Source organism: Phyllopteryx taeniolatus, chromosome 1, assembly GCF_024500385.1.
Source record: "Phyllopteryx taeniolatus isolate TA_2022b chromosome 1, UOR_Ptae_1.2, whole genome shotgun sequence".
Classification (NCBI taxonomy): Eukaryota; Metazoa; Chordata; class Actinopteri; order Syngnathiformes; family Syngnathidae; genus Phyllopteryx; species Phyllopteryx taeniolatus.
In genome coordinates, this window is record NC_084502.1 from 785,180 (window position 1) to 803,046 (window position 17,867).

The window sequence follows — 17,867 nt, forward strand, 5'->3', positions numbered from 1 at the left end:
GTGTGTGTGTGTGTGTGTGTGTGCGTGCACTTGCAGGTACAAAATCTTTGCAAATGGCACATTGAAGGTGACTGACATCCAATCAAAAGATAACGCGGCGTATTCGTGTGAGGTGATCACAGAACTGGACCAGGTGACGGCTAGCGGCTCCATCACAGTCGTGGGTGAGCACACTTCAGGATTCTCCTGTTATGTTGTAGATGAAATTGACAAGCTTAAATGTTTTTAAAAACTAGAACAAAATATTTTGGGGTTTATTTGAATTGGATGAGACGGCAGGTGGCCGACTGCTATGCACATCTGCCTCACAGTTCTGAGGTTGCAGGTTCAAATCCGGCCTCGCCTGTGTGGAGTTTGCATGGTCTCCCCGTTCCTGCGTGGCTTTTCTCCGAGTACTCCGGTTTCCTCTTACATCCCAAAAACATGCGTGGTAGGTTAATTGAAAACTCTAAATTGCCCGGAGGTGTGAATATGAGTGTGAATGGTTGATTGTTTCTATGTGCCCTGTGATTGGCTGTCGACCACTTAACCGTGTATGAATGGATGGATGAATTGGATGAAAGTTCTCCATTTTTTTGTTTTCTACCATCAATCTTCTTCCGCTTATCGGGGGTCAGGTTGCGGGGGCAGCAGTTTAAGCAGGGAAGCCCAGACTTCCCCACTTCCATCTCTTCCACGACCCGGAGGGGGAACGCCAGCATTTTCCGACTGAGGACCATGGCCTCAGATTTGGAGGTGCTGATTTTCATCGCAGCTGATTCACACTCAGCGGTGTTGAATATCATGGCTTCATGATGCCAACAGAACCACATCATCTGCAAAAAGACTTATTGCCGGCAATGTGGACCAAACTCTGACGCCAGTCTTACAGGCCGTATTCAGGGGTCCGGTATGCCATACAACCGGAGCACCCCCCACAGGGCTCCCCGAGAGACACGGTCGAACGCCTTCTCCAAGTCCACAAAACACACGTAGACTGGTTGGGTGAACTCCAAGGCGCCCTCTTGGACCGTGCCGAGGGTGTAGAGCTGGTCTGTTGTTCCACGGCTAAACCACACTGCTCCTCCTGAATCAGCCTTGCCAGGGAGCCTGAGAAGTGTGATCCCCCTGTAGTTGGAACACACCCACACCGTCCGAGTACATTTTTCTCAAGAAATCTGAGGTTATGTTAACAACGAAACAAAACAAAAAGACATTAAATATAAAGATTTCCTTAATGTACTTGTATTGCTTTGTAATAAAACAAAGGGAAAAACATATTATTCATATTAATTACGCAATGATTTTGCTGATCTGGCCCCTTTGAAATCAAATAAGGCTGTAGGTGGCCCCTGAACTATGAGTTTTACACCCTTGGAAATACTTCTGCATCCAACGGCAAAGATGGTAAAAATGTAGCTTCAATTTTTGTGTGTCTGATCACAAAATAAAAAAGAAGCTGACAGTAGTCTCATGTTGGACCCCCAGCTCCTCCTGACCCCCCTCAGGATGTGAGTCTGACTGACGTGAAAGACGACACTTTGACTCTGAGCTGGATTCCGGGTCGCTCGCACAACAGCCCCATCACAGGTACCACGCGCACACCTTCAAGTGTCGCTTCAAGTCACATGACCCGCCACGCGTGTGTGGGCAGAGTTCATCGTTGAGGCCAAGGAGGAGCAGCACTCACGCAGGCACGACGGCGACACCTGGAGGTGGGAGGTGCTGAACCGGGTGCCCGCCCACTTTAACCACCTGCAGCTCAGCCTCCGCCCTTTCTGCACCTACACCTTCCGCGTCGTCGCCGTCAACCAGCTCGGCCCCAGCGAGCCCAGCCGGCCCACCCCCCTCCACAACACGCCTCCGGCGGGTAAGAACAGCAAATGTTGTAACATTCACTTCAACGAAAGATCTTTGACAGGGATTGCTACTTTCCTATTTGCCTGGGCTTTGGCACCATCTGGCATCTTAAGACGATCCAGAAAAAAAAGAAATCTATAAAAATAGTTGAGTTTTTCAGCAAATAGCTGAACTATTGTGAGAAGCTTGTAGAAGGATATACAAAACGTTCGAAGTTTAAGGCAACAGTTGAAGATTAAAGGCAATGGTACGAAATACTAATGAAATGTATGTAAACTAATGACTTTGAAGAAAGTCAGGAAAAATGGTCTAAAACAATCATTCTCTCATTATTCTGGCATTTAGCAAATAGAAATAATTTTGGTCCTTCTAATTGACCTAAAAAAGGAAAAGTTTAGTCTCATTTCATGTCAGAAAGTGACAAAAAAGTGTTCTTTTAGTACTGTATGTAAACCTTTGGTTTCAACTGTATATTCACACACATCGTCACAGTTGGTCATGTGTTACGTGTTTTCATGTTTTTTCAAATGGAAAATTAATAGCTTCATTTTGAGGCAATGTCATGTTTTAGTACCACACAGCAACCCCACCGGTGTACGCAGCGAATCCTGCGACGCGGGAACACTCGCTATCACGTGGGATGTAAGTACAAGAATGTCAACATGCACCAGAATCATTGCTAACGTTAGTGTTTTGTTGAATGGAAAATGCAAACTCCACTTGGGAAGGTTCCAACCCAGAACCTCTCAAACGTGTGGCAGACATGCAAACCACAAATTCACTGTGGTGCCTCAACTTTCATCCTTCTAATACAAACACGCACCGAATTGTTCTGAAGCTTCTGTTGGCCCCATGATTGGCTGCCATCATGTTCCACATGCAGATCACAAAGATCCTAGGCATTTACCCTACACAACAGGAATTTGTGATCATAAATATGGACATGTATGATTACTAACAAGCAACAAGCATTTTCCGAGCAGATAGAAGAGGAAAAAAGATCCAAATCAAATAATGGGGCTTTTGCTAGCTTTGGTGTAGCCATTCTTAATTTCACAAGGTTGTGTTCTTCCAGAATCTAAAGAGCAGAGATTGGGGAGATGAGTTTTAACATGACAAGCAACTGAGACCAAAACTGCCAACATCTCTTTTGAACCTTGCCTGTCCTTGCAGGAGATATCCAGGCGATCGCATAATGGTCAGGACTTCCAGTACAAGGTGTTGTGGAGGAGGGCGGGAGACAAAACTGACCGCTGGAACCACGGCTACGCCAAGTCTCCACCTTTCTCGGTCAATAATACAGGAACGTACGAGCCCTTTGAGATCAAAGTTCAAGCTGTCAACACACTGGGAGAAGGACCTGCCCCGGAAGCCGAGATCGGACACTCAGGCGAGGATGGTACGTAAAAAGCCCAGTCAATCCTCCTCCCATGTAAATGTGTAACAGATTCAGCCTCCTTTTCCTTAATCCATCATTCCTGCTGCAAATGACACTGAATTCCTTGCGTCAGTACCCGAGGAGTCTCCCAACGGAGTGGCTGTCCAGGTGATGAACCGCACAGTCGCCGTGAGCTGGAATGAAGCCCAGAAGGTCCGCGGTCTTCTTCTGGGCTACAAGGTACCACACAGGACATCATTTTCAAGGTTGTGTGAAAAACCAGTGGTGGGCCATGCATTTGATACTCAAGCCTTCATTGGAGACTTACCTGACTTTATCCACCTTTTCAATATCACCATCATACCATCACATTGCAATTATATAAACCATCACTCCTATACAGAACCACACTATAACAGTATGTCAGCGTGCCACGTACATCATCTGGAGCAGTTCAGAATCAATATTTATCGACTAACATGACAAAATGAATCATAGTCAGCAGAGGTGCTGATTATTACATTTTTTAGTGTATGCAGACGACCGCTACAGATGTGATTTGCTAGTTGAAGTTGGCTGTAACAAGTTTTGCTCTGACCAACCAATCAGAGGTTGGAAAAGATGGAAAGCAACAGCTCCAGTGGTCATGTAGTTATATCGGCCAGCACTACTGATACTGAAGCCCCTGGGAAGATTAGATAAACCTGGCAGCACACAGAGGCCGAAATCTGATTGGCCACAATACCTCTGATTCAGATCTACATCAAGAGGCTGGGCCCCGAGGGGGGACGGGTCCGGCGGTCCCCTGCGAAACTGCGCCACCTGCAGGAGGGAAAGGCGCGCGAGGGAAGATCAGAGCGAGCAAAGGCAGACGACAAGGTGGTGGTGGTTCATGGCATGAAGACCGCCACAGAAGTGATGGGTCTGCAGCTCTTCTCCCGCTACACCGTTTCCGTCACTGCCTTTAACAGCAAAGGAGAGAGCCCCGCCTCCTCGCCAGTCCACTTCAGCACCCCGGAAGGAGGTGGGCCTCAGGGACGGGTCGGACTTTATTTGTACAGAAATTTGACATTAAATCCTTGTGGTTTACATTCAGTGCCTGGCCCACCGGCATCGCTTGTTTTTGAGAGCCCCTCTGAGAACGCTATGCTTCTCTACTGGACCCCCCCACTCCAAACCAACGGAATTCTCCTGGGATACATGGTGCAGTACCAACAAGGTAAGCATTCATTTCAGGAAGCGGATTGGAACGTCTTTTTTGTTCATGTTTGCCTGTTCAGGAGAACCACAACCATTTGGAGTTTCACTAAACTTGGTTGTGGTTGTAAAGTCGTAGAAAAATACAGTAGTCACCGTAGCAAAAATCTGTGTGTAATTGACCCCCCCATCCCAAGTTGTTTCTACTGTAATTACCTAAGGGACACGATATTGCCAGAATTGTTCGCTCACCTGCCTTGACTCACATATGATCTGAAGTCACAGCCCCTTTTTAATCAATTGGGTTTAAATGAGCGGCACGGTGACCGACTGGTTAGAGCGTCAGCCTCACAGTTCTGAGGACCCGGGTTCAATCCCCGGCCCCGCCTGTGTGGAGTTTGCATGTTCTCCCCGTGCCTGCGTGGGTTTTCTCCGGGCACTCCGGTTTCCTCCCACATCCCAAAAAACATGCATTAATTGGAGACTCTAAATTGCCCATAGGTGTGAATGTGAGTGCGGATGGTTGTTTGTTTCTATGTGCCCTGCGATTGGCTGGCAACCAGTTCAGGGTATATCCCGCCTCCTGCCCGATGACAGCTGGGATAGGCTCCAGCACGCCCGCGACCCTAGTGAGGACAAGCGGCTCAGAAAATGGATGGATGGATGGGTTTAAATGATGTCTGTCCACTATAACAGCTTTAATTCTTCTGAAAAGGCTTTCCACAAGGTTAAGGAGAGTGTGTACCGAATTTTTGACCACTCTTGAAGAAGTGTATTTGTGAGGTCACACACTGATGTTGGACGAGAATCATCTCGTCAGCTGGGACTTTCTTTGCATCATCTTGAAAAGTTTACCATCTGGGGTCAACCGCAAGGAGCCACGCCTGCCTGCCAGATCTCTACTGAAATCTTCCATCTTGCTAACGTTTGCGCTCAAACCCGCCAGCTATTAGTTGATGGTCAACACTGGCTACGTTTCCGCTAACATGGTGCTTGAGAAGGAGCAGGGCAATTCGGCATCACTTTGTGATGTTCCAGAAAGAGTACAAAAATACGCCGATAGTTACGAATCAGTAAGTTGTTCAATGGATCGCTGTTAGGTATTTTCAACAGAAAAAAAAGTCTAATTTGTGAATTTGTGAATGGTGAACTGTGATTAGCCCAGGGCTTACTGTACTGTATGTAAATGTCAAACATTGGTTGTCATGGGACTGATCGTGGTATGTTTGGTGTGTGCGTAGAGGTGAAGAGCAGGGATAGTCCAGTGCAGATGGAGATCATTGGTGATCCCAGTGTGACCCACCTCATGCTGGAATCTCTGGACCCCCACAGCTACTACACCTTCCAGGTGATCGCTCGCACCGCTGCTGGGGATGGACAGCCCATCACCAGGAGGAATGCCACCCTTTTTGACGGAGGTACAACGCTTGACATTGATATAGATGTTTTGTTGGAAAATGAGAAGTGGATAGGGTTAGGACCATTTGCTCAAAAGTTACTTCCATCATTACAACTTGAACCACCAAAACTGTCAAATATCCTGCCTCGCATATTTGCTGACATCACAGAAGGATGAGCATGGTACCGTTGGAGAGCTCATCTCTAAAATTGCGGGGTATAAGTTAAATTAATAATTTTCAACATTTCTTTCAAACATTATTTCTAACCATACCGTTCCTTGGACCCAGCTCAGACATTTTCAAACAACATTTAAAGTTAAAGTCATGCCTGCATAACCTTAAATTCAAAGGTTATCTCAAACAATAAGAAACAACAAAAATCCTGACTCGGACACTTTTTTACATCATAGAAGGACATGGGTGGTACCATTGGAAAGCTGGTTTTTAAGTTAAATTCACTTTGACGTACTAGTTTAAATGTTATATCCAACTATAAGAATCCCTCAACTGCAGAATCCAGTGGACTAAGACTTCTGGTTCTGTCTCCTCTCTGATTACTTCCTCTCACATGCAAGAGCGGTTTTCTTTCAGGGTTCGGAGCCTGGTGAAGCTCATTGTCCCTCTATTTCCTCTTTTCACCATGCAGTTCCTCCAAGAAACATTACTGTCATGCCTGATAAGACATCGCTCAACCTGAGCTGGGTGCCTGGAGAGCGAGAGAGGAGCCATGGCTTCCACATCGATTTCCTTAAGAAGAGTGGTCAGTGAAAAAAAGTGGCAAGATAATCTTCATAGTAAGAATTCCTTTTTTAGGGTCTCGCCTACAAAATGTCTGTTTGGCAGCTGGGGGTCAGTGGAAGGTGTCAGAAATGGTGAACTCGTCGCAGGGTTTCTACTCGCTGACAGGTCTTCAGGCAGGAACTGAGTACCACCTTGTTGTCATGCATGGGAACTACACTCAGTGGGAAGCTGCAAAATGGACCTTAGGACCAGGTATACAAGTTGACCGTTATGAAGCATGTCGGCATCGAAATGCATGAAAACTATTCAAAACTGAAAGCTGAAAGACAGATCAATAACAATTTGCGTCATGCCCTGTATTTTTGTACTATTTAAATGAGAGTGCTCAAATGCTAACATCTTAACTGTTAATATGCTAACAAATCTAATATATTCAATTCTATTCTGTATATAGCAAGACAGCAAACTTAATCCAGAAAGCACTCAGGAAGTTCAATAAGCCTTACATCATGCCCTGCAGTCGGGTATGATTTCAAGAAAGAACTGATAGAATGCTAACATGCGAACAGTTGGTATGCTAATTTGGTGAATTTCCGGGTGTCTGTGTTGCGCCGTTCTTCAGGATCAACGGCGCTTCCGTTGACCAGGAACCAATGAATGCTTCGAGACAGGCTTTTGGGCTCGTTAGGTTTATTCAGATTCGCTAAATGTCATAAGAGCTGTTTTCAGAGTCAGATTAGTGAAAAGCCTGCCGGAAATTCTCAAACGGTCCCAGGAATGCAATCGGCCTCTTTGAAGTAAAAAGTACAAAGTAAAGATGCAGTAGTCTAACCCTACTGTGAAAATGTCTAAATCAGATACTATTTAAAATACTCTACACTAACATATAGCAAGATAGCCATCTGAGAACAGAAAGCCCTCAGAAAGATCAATTAAGATTTTACATTATGTACAGTAGTCGGGTACTGTTTCAAGTGAGAATCAACCAAATGCTCAAATGCTAACAGTTGGTATGCGAACTGAAGGAACCTGTGTTTAAAATCTCCTATTACACTCGTGGTTCCCAGCGTGCTCGTTTTCGTGAAAGAACTACGTTCATAACAATGTATTAAAAAACCAACCAATTTATTCCTGACAGAGGAGTCTCTACATTTTGCAGAGCTCTGGGTTCGGAACTATCCCTATCTTATCCTTAGCAGATAGAGTAGTCGAACAAAAAACTATCTGATTCTACCCCAGACTTATACAATGTTTCAAAGTGGAAGTATGGAATCGCTGTCGTCTGATTGGTCCATGGTCTCATCTGACGTCATCGTTGCTCTGCAGAATGATGACCATTTGCCGCTGGCTCCAGATGCCGTCTCCAGACGCCGTCCCACAGTCTTTCATCGAATGTTTATAGTGGCTCCCCGCAGTCATTGTCTTCCTTGACATCTGTTCTATATGGTCTTCACATACAGCCTGGTGGGGGCTTTCCTGCAATAAACTCCTACCCCCTTATCTGACTATACTGCAATAAACATCCTTGTTTACCTTCCAAACCAGTTACACCATGAAACTCTATATTATATTATATTACATATAGAATTATATATTAGAATATTATAAAGTATTCTATATTACCTTCAATCCCCCAAGTTCATCTTCTGATAATCAGAAGATCAACAACCCCTATACCTGCAGCCTATTTCACTACAATACTCAATAAAACCTAATCTAAACACAGTAAATGCAAAAAACTTAAGAAGGGGATACAAAGGCGTCGTTCAAGACAGCGAGCGCGCTCATTGTCTCCACGTCCTCTTTCAGCGGCAGCTGCAGATCTTGGCCGTGGGGGTTCTTCCCTTCAAAGGCCTTGAGAGCAAACCTGAGGACAAGATTCCTGAGGAAATGAATAAAACACCCCCCACACCAGTCACGCTCCCAGGTGAAAACGGCCATATGGTTGATCTCCTGCTGAGAGAGAGGCTTGATCACAGTGGGGCTTATCATAGAAACCAATGCACAAGTGCCTGTCCATCCACTCCGTAGCAAGGCCCACAACAGAACACCACAAATCAGACCTTTTCTTACTCAATCGCGCCGCATCATAATAAACAATAAAGAGTGTGAATTTACAAAACTGTGGATCCGGGTGGCTAATTGATCGGGAAAGTTTGTTAGTGGTGGCTAATTGATCGGGAAAGTTTGTTATTGGGGCCTAAAGTTATCTTACTCTTGTTTTGAAAGATGCAAGGTAGGGACGGGACCATTTCGACACCATAGAGGGGAGCGCCTTTTACCTTAGTTAGAGGATAAACACAGTCCCAGCGCTTGCACTCACCTTTCATTAGTCCTCAGCTGGTAGGCCTAAGTCGACTCGAATTTAGTAGCAGCAGTAAAATTTACCTGCTTCCAACATCCTTTCCCCCAATGTGTAGTTTAATTCTAGGACCCCTGTTGGTTTCACGGCCCTCTTGACCACTCTTTCTTCTTGTTTTGAAGGCATTCCAAAATAGATTCCTGTAACTTTACTATTGAGCATCCAGTTTTCCTCCTGTATTGACTCAAAAGCTTCCCTATAAACCAAATCGTCATTTTTATCATAAAACAGTGTGAGATGGAGGGGATCGATCGGAGGGCTGTAGGAGGCAAGAGAGTTGATTCAGGGCTTCCACCGCAGGAAGGCCGAGTAGACGCCTCCTCCCTCCTTGGTTTCTGCAGCGGTCGCTTCCGGAAGTTCCATGCAGTGGACAATTTTCCACTCTCAGTTCATATCGTCAGTCCATCCGGGCTACAAAGGATGGTAGCCCTGGTTTAGATAAGCAGATCTCTGCCCATCAGATTCACTGGAGCCCCCCCTTTCATCAGGACAAACTGATGTTCATGTGTCTGTCCAGCAATTTCAGTCTTTAATGGTGTCGTAATCGGCAGACTCATGGGCACTCCTGCAAAGCTCATTCAGGTGGTCGTCTTCCCTTAGCGGGGTTAAGAGGCTCTGCCTTTCCTCCGTCCCCTGGCACCGGGCTCATTGGGCATTCGGACCAGTCCTCATCGCAGTAGTACTGGCTAGATGGCTGTTGTTGCTGTGGAGCCTGCTGTGGATGCTGTTGCTAGGGTGCCGGGCTGCGTCCACCTCTGCCGTGTGGAGCTCTGTAGCCTCCTCTTTGAGGTGGGGCCTCTCCGGGTCCCACTGGAGGTCTCTGTTGCATCAGTGGGGGAGCATTATATTGACAATACCAATACCACAATTGAAGCACGCTTGGTCCGTTGGAGGTCGGCGAGCGCTTCCCCTGCCTCCGTTGGTGTATCCCCTGTCACGACTCCCGCCTCGTCCCCTCGTTGACCCCTGCGCCATCCACATCTGCTTTTCTGCTTCCATTTTGTATTTTTTATTTATTTATTTATTTTTTATTGGCCACTTTACGGGCCTGGGCCAATTGTAGCTTCAAAAGTTGTTCCTGCATGTCCTTTACCTCATCTGATGATTTGTGTTGTCTGTCAACAAAAAGTTTCAAATGGTGTGACACATGACAATTAAAGTAGCTATCTACCCCTTTCATGAGGTCAGGGACTTTAAAAGTTCAGTCCTAACTTCAGCTGGCAATGTGTCAAGCAAAGCAATAAATAACATTTGCCTCCCTTAAACGGGAGGGATGTGACCTTGTCTTATCTGTCCAAATACTTATGCAATTGTCAAAGTGAGAACTGGGCTCCATGATAGGTTTGTAGTTCGGGTGCCTCGTCCCATCGGCTCAGAGAGCGGGAACATGTCATGGATGATCGCAAACATACGTCAGCACAGGCCAGGCTCATGCTGTCCGTCAACTTTTTCAGCCCCTGGATCCAAATTTCACCAACAGCAGCCAGTCCGGGCAGCCGTTTCTGTAAAAACTCAAAATCTTTTAAAGACAATTTTTTGTATATTAACCCACCTTTTTGAATGCGGGCTCGTGCGGAATTGATGGGAGTTTTATTTCCCCTCTACAATTGGTCTGTCATTTGAGCAGCTCCCTGGACCGGCAAAGCCGGATATAGGGACGTCACTGGGGGCCGTTTTCGGGAATGTCCGTAAATTGTATTCAGCGGGGTAATTTGTCGCTCTTTTTTTTTCTTTTCCGCTGAATAGCTGCCATGGCAGTGCACACCAGACAAATCTCATTAATTTTTTCTCCTCAATTTTTCATTCTCTTCTATTTTCTTATTCAAATCTCTTTTCTCTCTCCACCCTGCAGCATCCAACTTTTCCTTCATCTTTTTTTCCTTTCAGAATAACCTCTCTTTCTTCCTTCTGAAACTCATCTGTTACGTGAAACAACTTACATTCCTTTTTCTTTTCGACTTTGCCCACACACTTCTAAATCCTTCTTGTTTCTTTTTCTGACTTTCTATTTCAATCCACAAATCCTCCAATGACTTCTGGTAATCACTCCGACACATATCACATTCATTACCTCTACACTCGACTGTCCAATTCACAACCCAGGGTTTTGGTGGCACACTCATCTTAGTCTAAATCGGTTTTTGGGGTCCCAAAATCCCCAACGTCTACCGAAACGTTACAATTCGAAACCGCGTCCGATTTCAAGTCAGTCTACGACGGGACAAGTAGGTACCTTGTTACCCTACTCTCTCCCAGGATTTTCTATTATCCTGGTTTGTCAGGAACTTTGTTACCCTGACGTCAGGTCCTCTGTTACCCTGACTTCTAATTATGCAATTTTAACAACACAACGTCTTATTAACTATTGACAACAAAACAACTGTACCACAAGTCTCCCAAATTTCGCAATTTCCAATGTGCAGAATTCGTGATATAATCAAACAGGCTTCTGCTCACCTTTTTTATTTCGGTTCACCGGGGAGATTTGCAGTCCAACTGAATTCCTGTCCGCTCCTCTGTCCTTTTATCTGATGTTCTTTCAGGATCACGTCGGGCTCACCATTTGAAGGAACCTGTGTTTAAAATCTCCTATTACACTTGTGGTTCCCAGCATGCTCGTTTTTGTGAAAGAACTACGTTCATAACAATGTATTAAAAAACCAACCAATTTATTCCTGACAGAGGAGTCTCTACATTTTGCAGAGCTCTGGGTTCGGAACTATCCCTATCTTATCCTTAGCAGATAGAGTAGTCGAACAAAAAACTATCTGATTCTACCCCAGACTTATACAATGTTTCAAAGTGGAAGTATGGAATCGCTGTCGTCTGATTGGTCCATGGTCTCATCTGACGTCATCGTTGCTCTGCAGAATGATGACCATTTGCCGCTGGCTCCAGATGCCGTCTCCAGACGCCGTCCCACAGTCTTTCATCGAATGCTTATAGTGGCTCCCCGCAGTCATTGCCTTCCTTGACATCTGTTCTATATGGTCTTCACATACAGCCTGGTGGGGGCTTTCCTGCGATAAACTCCTACCCCCTTATCTGACCATACTGCAATAGACATCCTTGTTTACCTTCCAAACCAGTTACACCATGAAACTCTATATTATATTATATTACATATAGAATTACATATTAGAATATTATAAAGTAATCTATATTACCTTCAGAACATAGAGAAAGATGGCAACTTCAACAGGTAGATCGATTAGGATTCTACGTCATGCCTTGTAGTAGGTTAGTTAAAATGAGATTGACTGCGCAAGTGCTTATGTGCTAACAGTTGGTATGCTAACACATAGCAAGATGGCAACTTTTACTCAGGCAGATCAATACGGACTTTAAGTCACATGTACAATTTCAAATGTGAAGTGATAAAATGCTAACACGTTAAAATGTTAACATGCTAATGACTGTCAGGGCCATCGGAGGTGAGCAGCGGATTCGCCAATCAGGGCTGGCTGATCGGCCTCATCAGTGCCATTGTGCTGCTTATTCTCATCCTTCTCATCTTGTGTCTGGTCAAGCGCAGAAAGGGTGGCAAATATGCAGGTAAGAACATACATTGAATTGATCTGTCCCGCTTGCGTTGCCCGATGACGTGTCGTCAAATTTGTTCTGTCGCCCTGTACAGTGAAGGACAAGGAAGAGAAGGAGGTGGACTCGGAAGCCAGGCCCATGAAGGACGAAACCTTCGGAGAGTACAGGTGAGTTGTCTGAACTCAAAATGATGATTTTGCTCTCTCTCTTCCTCAACTCACTCCTGCTTTTCACCCCTGTAAATGCTTCGCTGGCAGATCTTTGGAGAGGTGAGGAACTTGATGCATGCTGGTGCCACCCTTTGAGAAAATAACATGGTAGAATTTATTAACATGCAGGTGGTAAATTGAAAGGGTTCGATCATTGTTGTCGGAGCCTTGGGAGACACCGCCAGACATTAAGTAGCACTGTTCACCCCTTCGTGCATGAGACTTCTTTCTCATTTGTGCATCACTCATGACAGTGAACAGCGATTTAAATGCTGTTTTCTTCTATATGTCAAATTTGTTTTGGTTATTGCAAAAATCTGCTTTACAAAGATAGGATGTTGAAAAACTAAGCAAAGTTTTTTGGGCCATTTTGAAAGATTGATTGCCTCATTTGTGACCCTGTCCCCACACTTTACAGAGAGTGGGCTCCGTAGCGATAAACCCGCATTTTAAGCACAGTAGAACTGCAAATATTGTCTCTTAAATACAGATATGTTTTTCTTGAAAGTTATAGGCCTTTCTTCTGTCTCAACATTTGGCGTTTACCCCTTTCCGAAGACGCTTTTTAAAGACGTTTGTTCATTTTTAAAAATATCTCTAGATATACTAGAACCATACCGCAGCCTGTTGTTCTACAGCAAATTCACATGGATTTACAGTCACTGTTGAGTATTCTATAATAGATAGATAGAAGATAAATGATGTCATGATGGTGAAACTTGCACGTCTGATGATTTCCCCTCCTGACGTCTCACAGCGACACGGACGAAAAGCGTTCGGAAAGCCAGCCGTCGCTTTGTGGCAACAGCAAGCTGGGCAGCGACGACTCGCTGGCCGAGTACGGCGACAGCGTGGACATCCAGTTCAATGAGGACGGCTCCTTCATCGGCCAGTACAGCGGGCGCGCCCCTGCACCCGCCGGGAACGAGAGCTCGGGTCCTGCCTCGCCGGACAACACGGCCCCGCCTCCCCCGATCGCGCCGTCCATGTCGAGTATCCTCAGCCGACCCAGCTAAACATACACCCACACGTCCACTGTCTGAATACATTCCACACCTTTATGCAGAGATGTTTACATGGTGGTTTGCCTTTTCTATGCCACGTTTACACACACACACACACACACACACGTACACATTCCCACATACATACACCCACACTCGTTTCCCAAAATGTTCCACCTTTGAAATTAAGCAAGTTTTTAAATATTCCAAGCTGGACACTTTCCATTGGCATTCATGTAAACTGACATAAACCCTCACCATTCATGGGTCGTGGAGGCAAGCGACAGAGCCCTTCAACAAATGGCTAAAACTGTAAGTAATTGATGCTAGCCCTAAAAAATGCTCAGAATTGCCTATGGTATTACTTTCAACCACAAATAAAACACAAACTATGATACCAAACCACTTTATCATCTTACATTAGTCTTAAAAAAGCAAATAGCTTGCAGATTTTTTTTTATTTCAAAAAGATGTTCAACAGAGCAAAAACAACATGCAACAAACAGTTTTTGTAACTTCTGTTTATAATCCAGGCTAAACATATCCCCTCCCTAGCATATAAAGATCTCTCAGTCAAGATGATTCCTTGACACCAATTGCTACAGGTGTGTTTATATTTAGCCAAGACTTTGGCACCACCTAGCAGCATTACAAAAATTGCATTAAAATCTTTTTTTTTTTTTTTAATAGCTGATAGGCTCCAAAGAAAGAAAACACCAATACGTGAATTTGCAAATAGTGAAGCGCAAATAGCCATCTGTTCACTGTAGATCTTAAATCCAATTCTAAATGAAGAAAAGCTAAATGACTCAGTTTTCTTCCCACATTCCAAAACATGATAGGCTTATTGAAGATTCTAAATTGCTCATTTGTGCGAACGTGAGTATAAATTGTTTGTCTAAATGTGCTCCGTGACTGACTGGCAAAAAGGCAGCTGGGATGGGCCCCAGTTCACCCGCGATCAGACAAGTGCTTCTGACAATTGACGGATGCATGGAAAAGCTAGATGTGCCGATAATACGTAGAATTATGAATTTGACCAAACGTTTGGGGCAGATACGCCTGTAAAAGTTGCAGTTTACTGTACGACAATGAAATTGAAATATCAGATGCGCGAGGTGAATCTGTGACGTTCATCACTTTCACATTTGCAGAAATAGCTGCTTGTTTAATTTCCCATTTGACACAGACAGACACACAACATTTTGTACACAAGACAATAAAAAGTCACTTTTACCTGTCCCCTTTGAGACTTTTTTTATTTAAATTTTTTTGAGTCTTCATATTAGCAGTTGTGGAATATGGTGGCCCTTCTACTGCATTTCCAATTATGCTGCAAGCATCAAAAAGATTACGATGTTTTCTTTTCTGCCAAGTTCCATGTTCTAGACTAATCCGCCCATGTAGCAAATTTCCAAGCTGATTCCCTGTGAATTTGCTTGTTGATTCCCATGGAAAGTTTCCAGCTTGAAAATGTTCCGCCGAGATGGACAAGGTCGGATGACAGCAGGCAGTGTTGGAGTCTCGTGACCACCAAGTCACATTTGAAACCTTGCTTTTCCGAGCGTGCACGTGATCGTTATCAATGTTACCAGAAATTTTGCCTTACGAGAGTCCCACCGATCCTCCTCACCTCACTCTACCCACACACATACACTCACACATACAACAGTTGTTACCCAGCACCCAAAGAGGAAATAGCATGGCGTGAAACATGGGTCCTGTGTAGCAAACCTCACAAGGAGGCTCATCCATTGATTATTGTTCTCTGAATGTAAATACAACGTAAAGATTGTCTTTTCTTTCGTCATTGCTTCTTTTGCTCTTCGATATTATGATCTTTTGTATCATATAACTCTGGTCTGGTGTCGCCTTAACACTGAATGCTAAAATAACATTTGCCGCAGAGCCGTTTGGTCAACTGTGACGAGTTTGGGTTTAGGATAGAGGTTTGAGGTTTGGGTTAGGGATTAAGGGTTAGTATCAAGGGGTTAATGTTGGGCTTGGGGGGTTAAGGCTAAGTTTGGCCCACAGAATTAGTTTTTTTTTGTTGAGAATGCGGCCGCTCGCGTGGATGTTCACGTAGCATTCAGTGTGAACGCGACGCAAAGCTTTGCTATTGTGTCACTTTTGTAGATGAGACAAATTTAGAGGAGTGGTTCTCAACTGTTGTCACTCTGGGACCGTGTCGTAACCCACTTTTGTAGAAGTTAAGAACAATACAGAACAAGTTTTGTTTAAAAAAAAAAAAAAAACCCTCTCACCAAACGTATAGCATATTATATTTTCGAACCCCATTTCAACCAAAACCGCCAAAAGCATATTGATCACCGTGATGTCCGCCAGCCCAAGGCAGAGATGCACTGTATTTGTTTACGGCGTAAACTCGTGGCTAAAGCGCGAGGCAGCTACACTTCCTGTTGCTTACCTAATATGTTCTATGTGGGAACTTCTTACGCCGCTGGACTGTAGCGGAAAAGAACAAAATGAGAATACATGCAATTTTTTACGAGCTGTCCGCGACCCACTTTTGGGTCCTAACCCACCAGTTGAGAATCACTGATTTAGACCATAGATTCACAGCACTTCTTTTCCACTTTCCTTTTTTTTGTTGTTGTTGTTGTTAGCGCTTTTAGCCACGCAGCAGATGGTGACGACGATAAATTTCGAAGCTCCGTTAAATATGGCAACATTTACACTGTGTTTTGTTGCTTTGTGCGGACCGACTCTCATTTCTATGAGCCCCAAGATGACAATTTACAAGAAAAGACAACAAAATCCAATGCTGACAATAACAAGTTTAATATACAAGACTCTAAGAAATGTTGAAACGTTTCTTGAAGCAACAACAATCAACCTTCACAATCGAAAGCCAAACACGTCCACGTGTACACAGCATGGGTTGCCTTGCAGAATAGCGGACGATACTAAATAGTCCTAATATTTTGATATCTCAATTATCACAGCGATTATGTGACAACCCAAATATTGGGGAAAAACAGACTTACACAATACATTTTTACTTCCCCTCAATAAAAAACATTTTTATTGAGTTGTACAGATAATAGGTGACGTTAATAGTGGAAAAGGTTTAGAAATAATTTACCTTGGTCTTATTTTTTTCTAGCGCAAAAAGCTGGATTTTTGAACAGGGGTTTGCAGCCTTTAATATCCACTGTACATCATCTTATCTATGGAACTGAAAAAAATCGTCAAAATGCTTGGTTTATTAAAACAAAGTAACGACTTTTAGATACACGGTGTTAAGAAACAGAATCAATACATTGCGACATACTACCCCTCGTAAACATGCGTTTGTAATCGTAAAATTTGAAAACAAAATTAAATAAATTAACGCAAAAGGTCAGTTTTTAAGTATTAAAAAACAGCCAGAAAAGAATATGTCACAGGTGTCAAACTGGAAATTATGTGCATTATTTGATGAAGCAAGATACTACAAATAAATATTTTTGTTAGCATTTTTCAAATAAATTGTACAATAATTTATTAGATATTTGGGTGGCATTATTTTTAATTGACAGCAGGATTACAAACTAAATGTTTTTTTTCTGTTGGTAAGAATGTCAGAATCAAATGCAGGGGCAATTCTGTAATACCGTGATACTATACTACATAGTAATAACATGGTACTTTTTCAACTGACCTAAACGAGTGGGTTGACACATGTGCTCGATGAAAAAAAATTATGTGTATACAGTACAGTATGTGTTCTTGTGGACATGGCTCTGACTTTTAATGATTTGGCCAATCCAAAGTCAACGTGGAAGCTTCTTTGCTCATATACGTCGCCGTGGTTGCTCTGCTCTCACACTGTATGTCTGCCTTCTTTTATATGCATAATATCTATACAATATATGAACACGGGAAACAATACAAACAAAGGTATGGAAAAAAAGTCCCACAATTGAGGTAAATAACAAATACTAACAATACAGCAAATAAGAAACTGGCGGTACGGTTGCATGGCGTTGCTTTCGATGCTCGATGATGATGAAGATGATGATGATGAGGAGGAGGGGGGCTGTACTGCACGACTGAAGAGTGGTAATGTTGTAGCTGCTTGTTGAATTGTGCGCTGTGCTCAAACTAGCAAACTAACCGCATTCTGTCAACTAATAAACAACAAATTGCGTAACCATCACGACTTGCCGTCATTGTGTGTCCATTCATGTT

At 43.8% G+C, this 17,867-nt stretch overlaps 1 protein-coding gene across 2 annotated transcripts in view; it reads left to right on the plus strand.

The window, feature by feature from the left end:
• The window catches only part of LOC133480180 (neural cell adhesion molecule L1.1-like), a 44,494-nt gene extending 26,659 nt beyond the window's left edge, over window positions 1-17,835 (plus strand). Inside the window, exons 14-27 of one of the 2 annotated variants that reach the window (XM_061777954.1) lie at window positions 37-164; window positions 1,468-1,569; window positions 1,634-1,849; window positions 2,411-2,481; window positions 3,013-3,238; window positions 3,351-3,457; window positions 3,974-4,241; window positions 4,314-4,436; window positions 5,656-5,832; window positions 6,461-6,574; window positions 6,658-6,807; window positions 12,341-12,472; window positions 12,555-12,627; window positions 13,427-17,835. In XM_061777954.1, coding sequence (XP_061633938.1) covers window positions 37-164; window positions 1,468-1,569; window positions 1,634-1,849; window positions 2,411-2,481; window positions 3,013-3,238; window positions 3,351-3,457; window positions 3,974-4,241; window positions 4,314-4,436; window positions 5,656-5,832; window positions 6,461-6,574; window positions 6,658-6,807; window positions 12,341-12,472; window positions 12,555-12,627; window positions 13,427-13,685 — 2,146 coding nt within the window. In that variant the 3' untranslated portion in view covers window positions 13,686-17,835. Of the gene's footprint in view, window positions 1-36; window positions 165-1,467; window positions 1,570-1,633; window positions 1,850-2,410; window positions 2,482-3,012; window positions 3,239-3,350; window positions 3,458-3,973; window positions 4,242-4,313; window positions 4,437-5,655; window positions 5,833-6,460; window positions 6,575-6,657; window positions 6,808-7,881; window positions 8,097-12,340; window positions 12,473-12,554; window positions 12,628-13,426 lie in introns of those variants that run through there. The other variant, XM_061778028.1, reaches the window with a different exon arrangement.
• The last annotated feature ends 32 nt before the right edge of the window (window positions 17,836-17,867 follow it).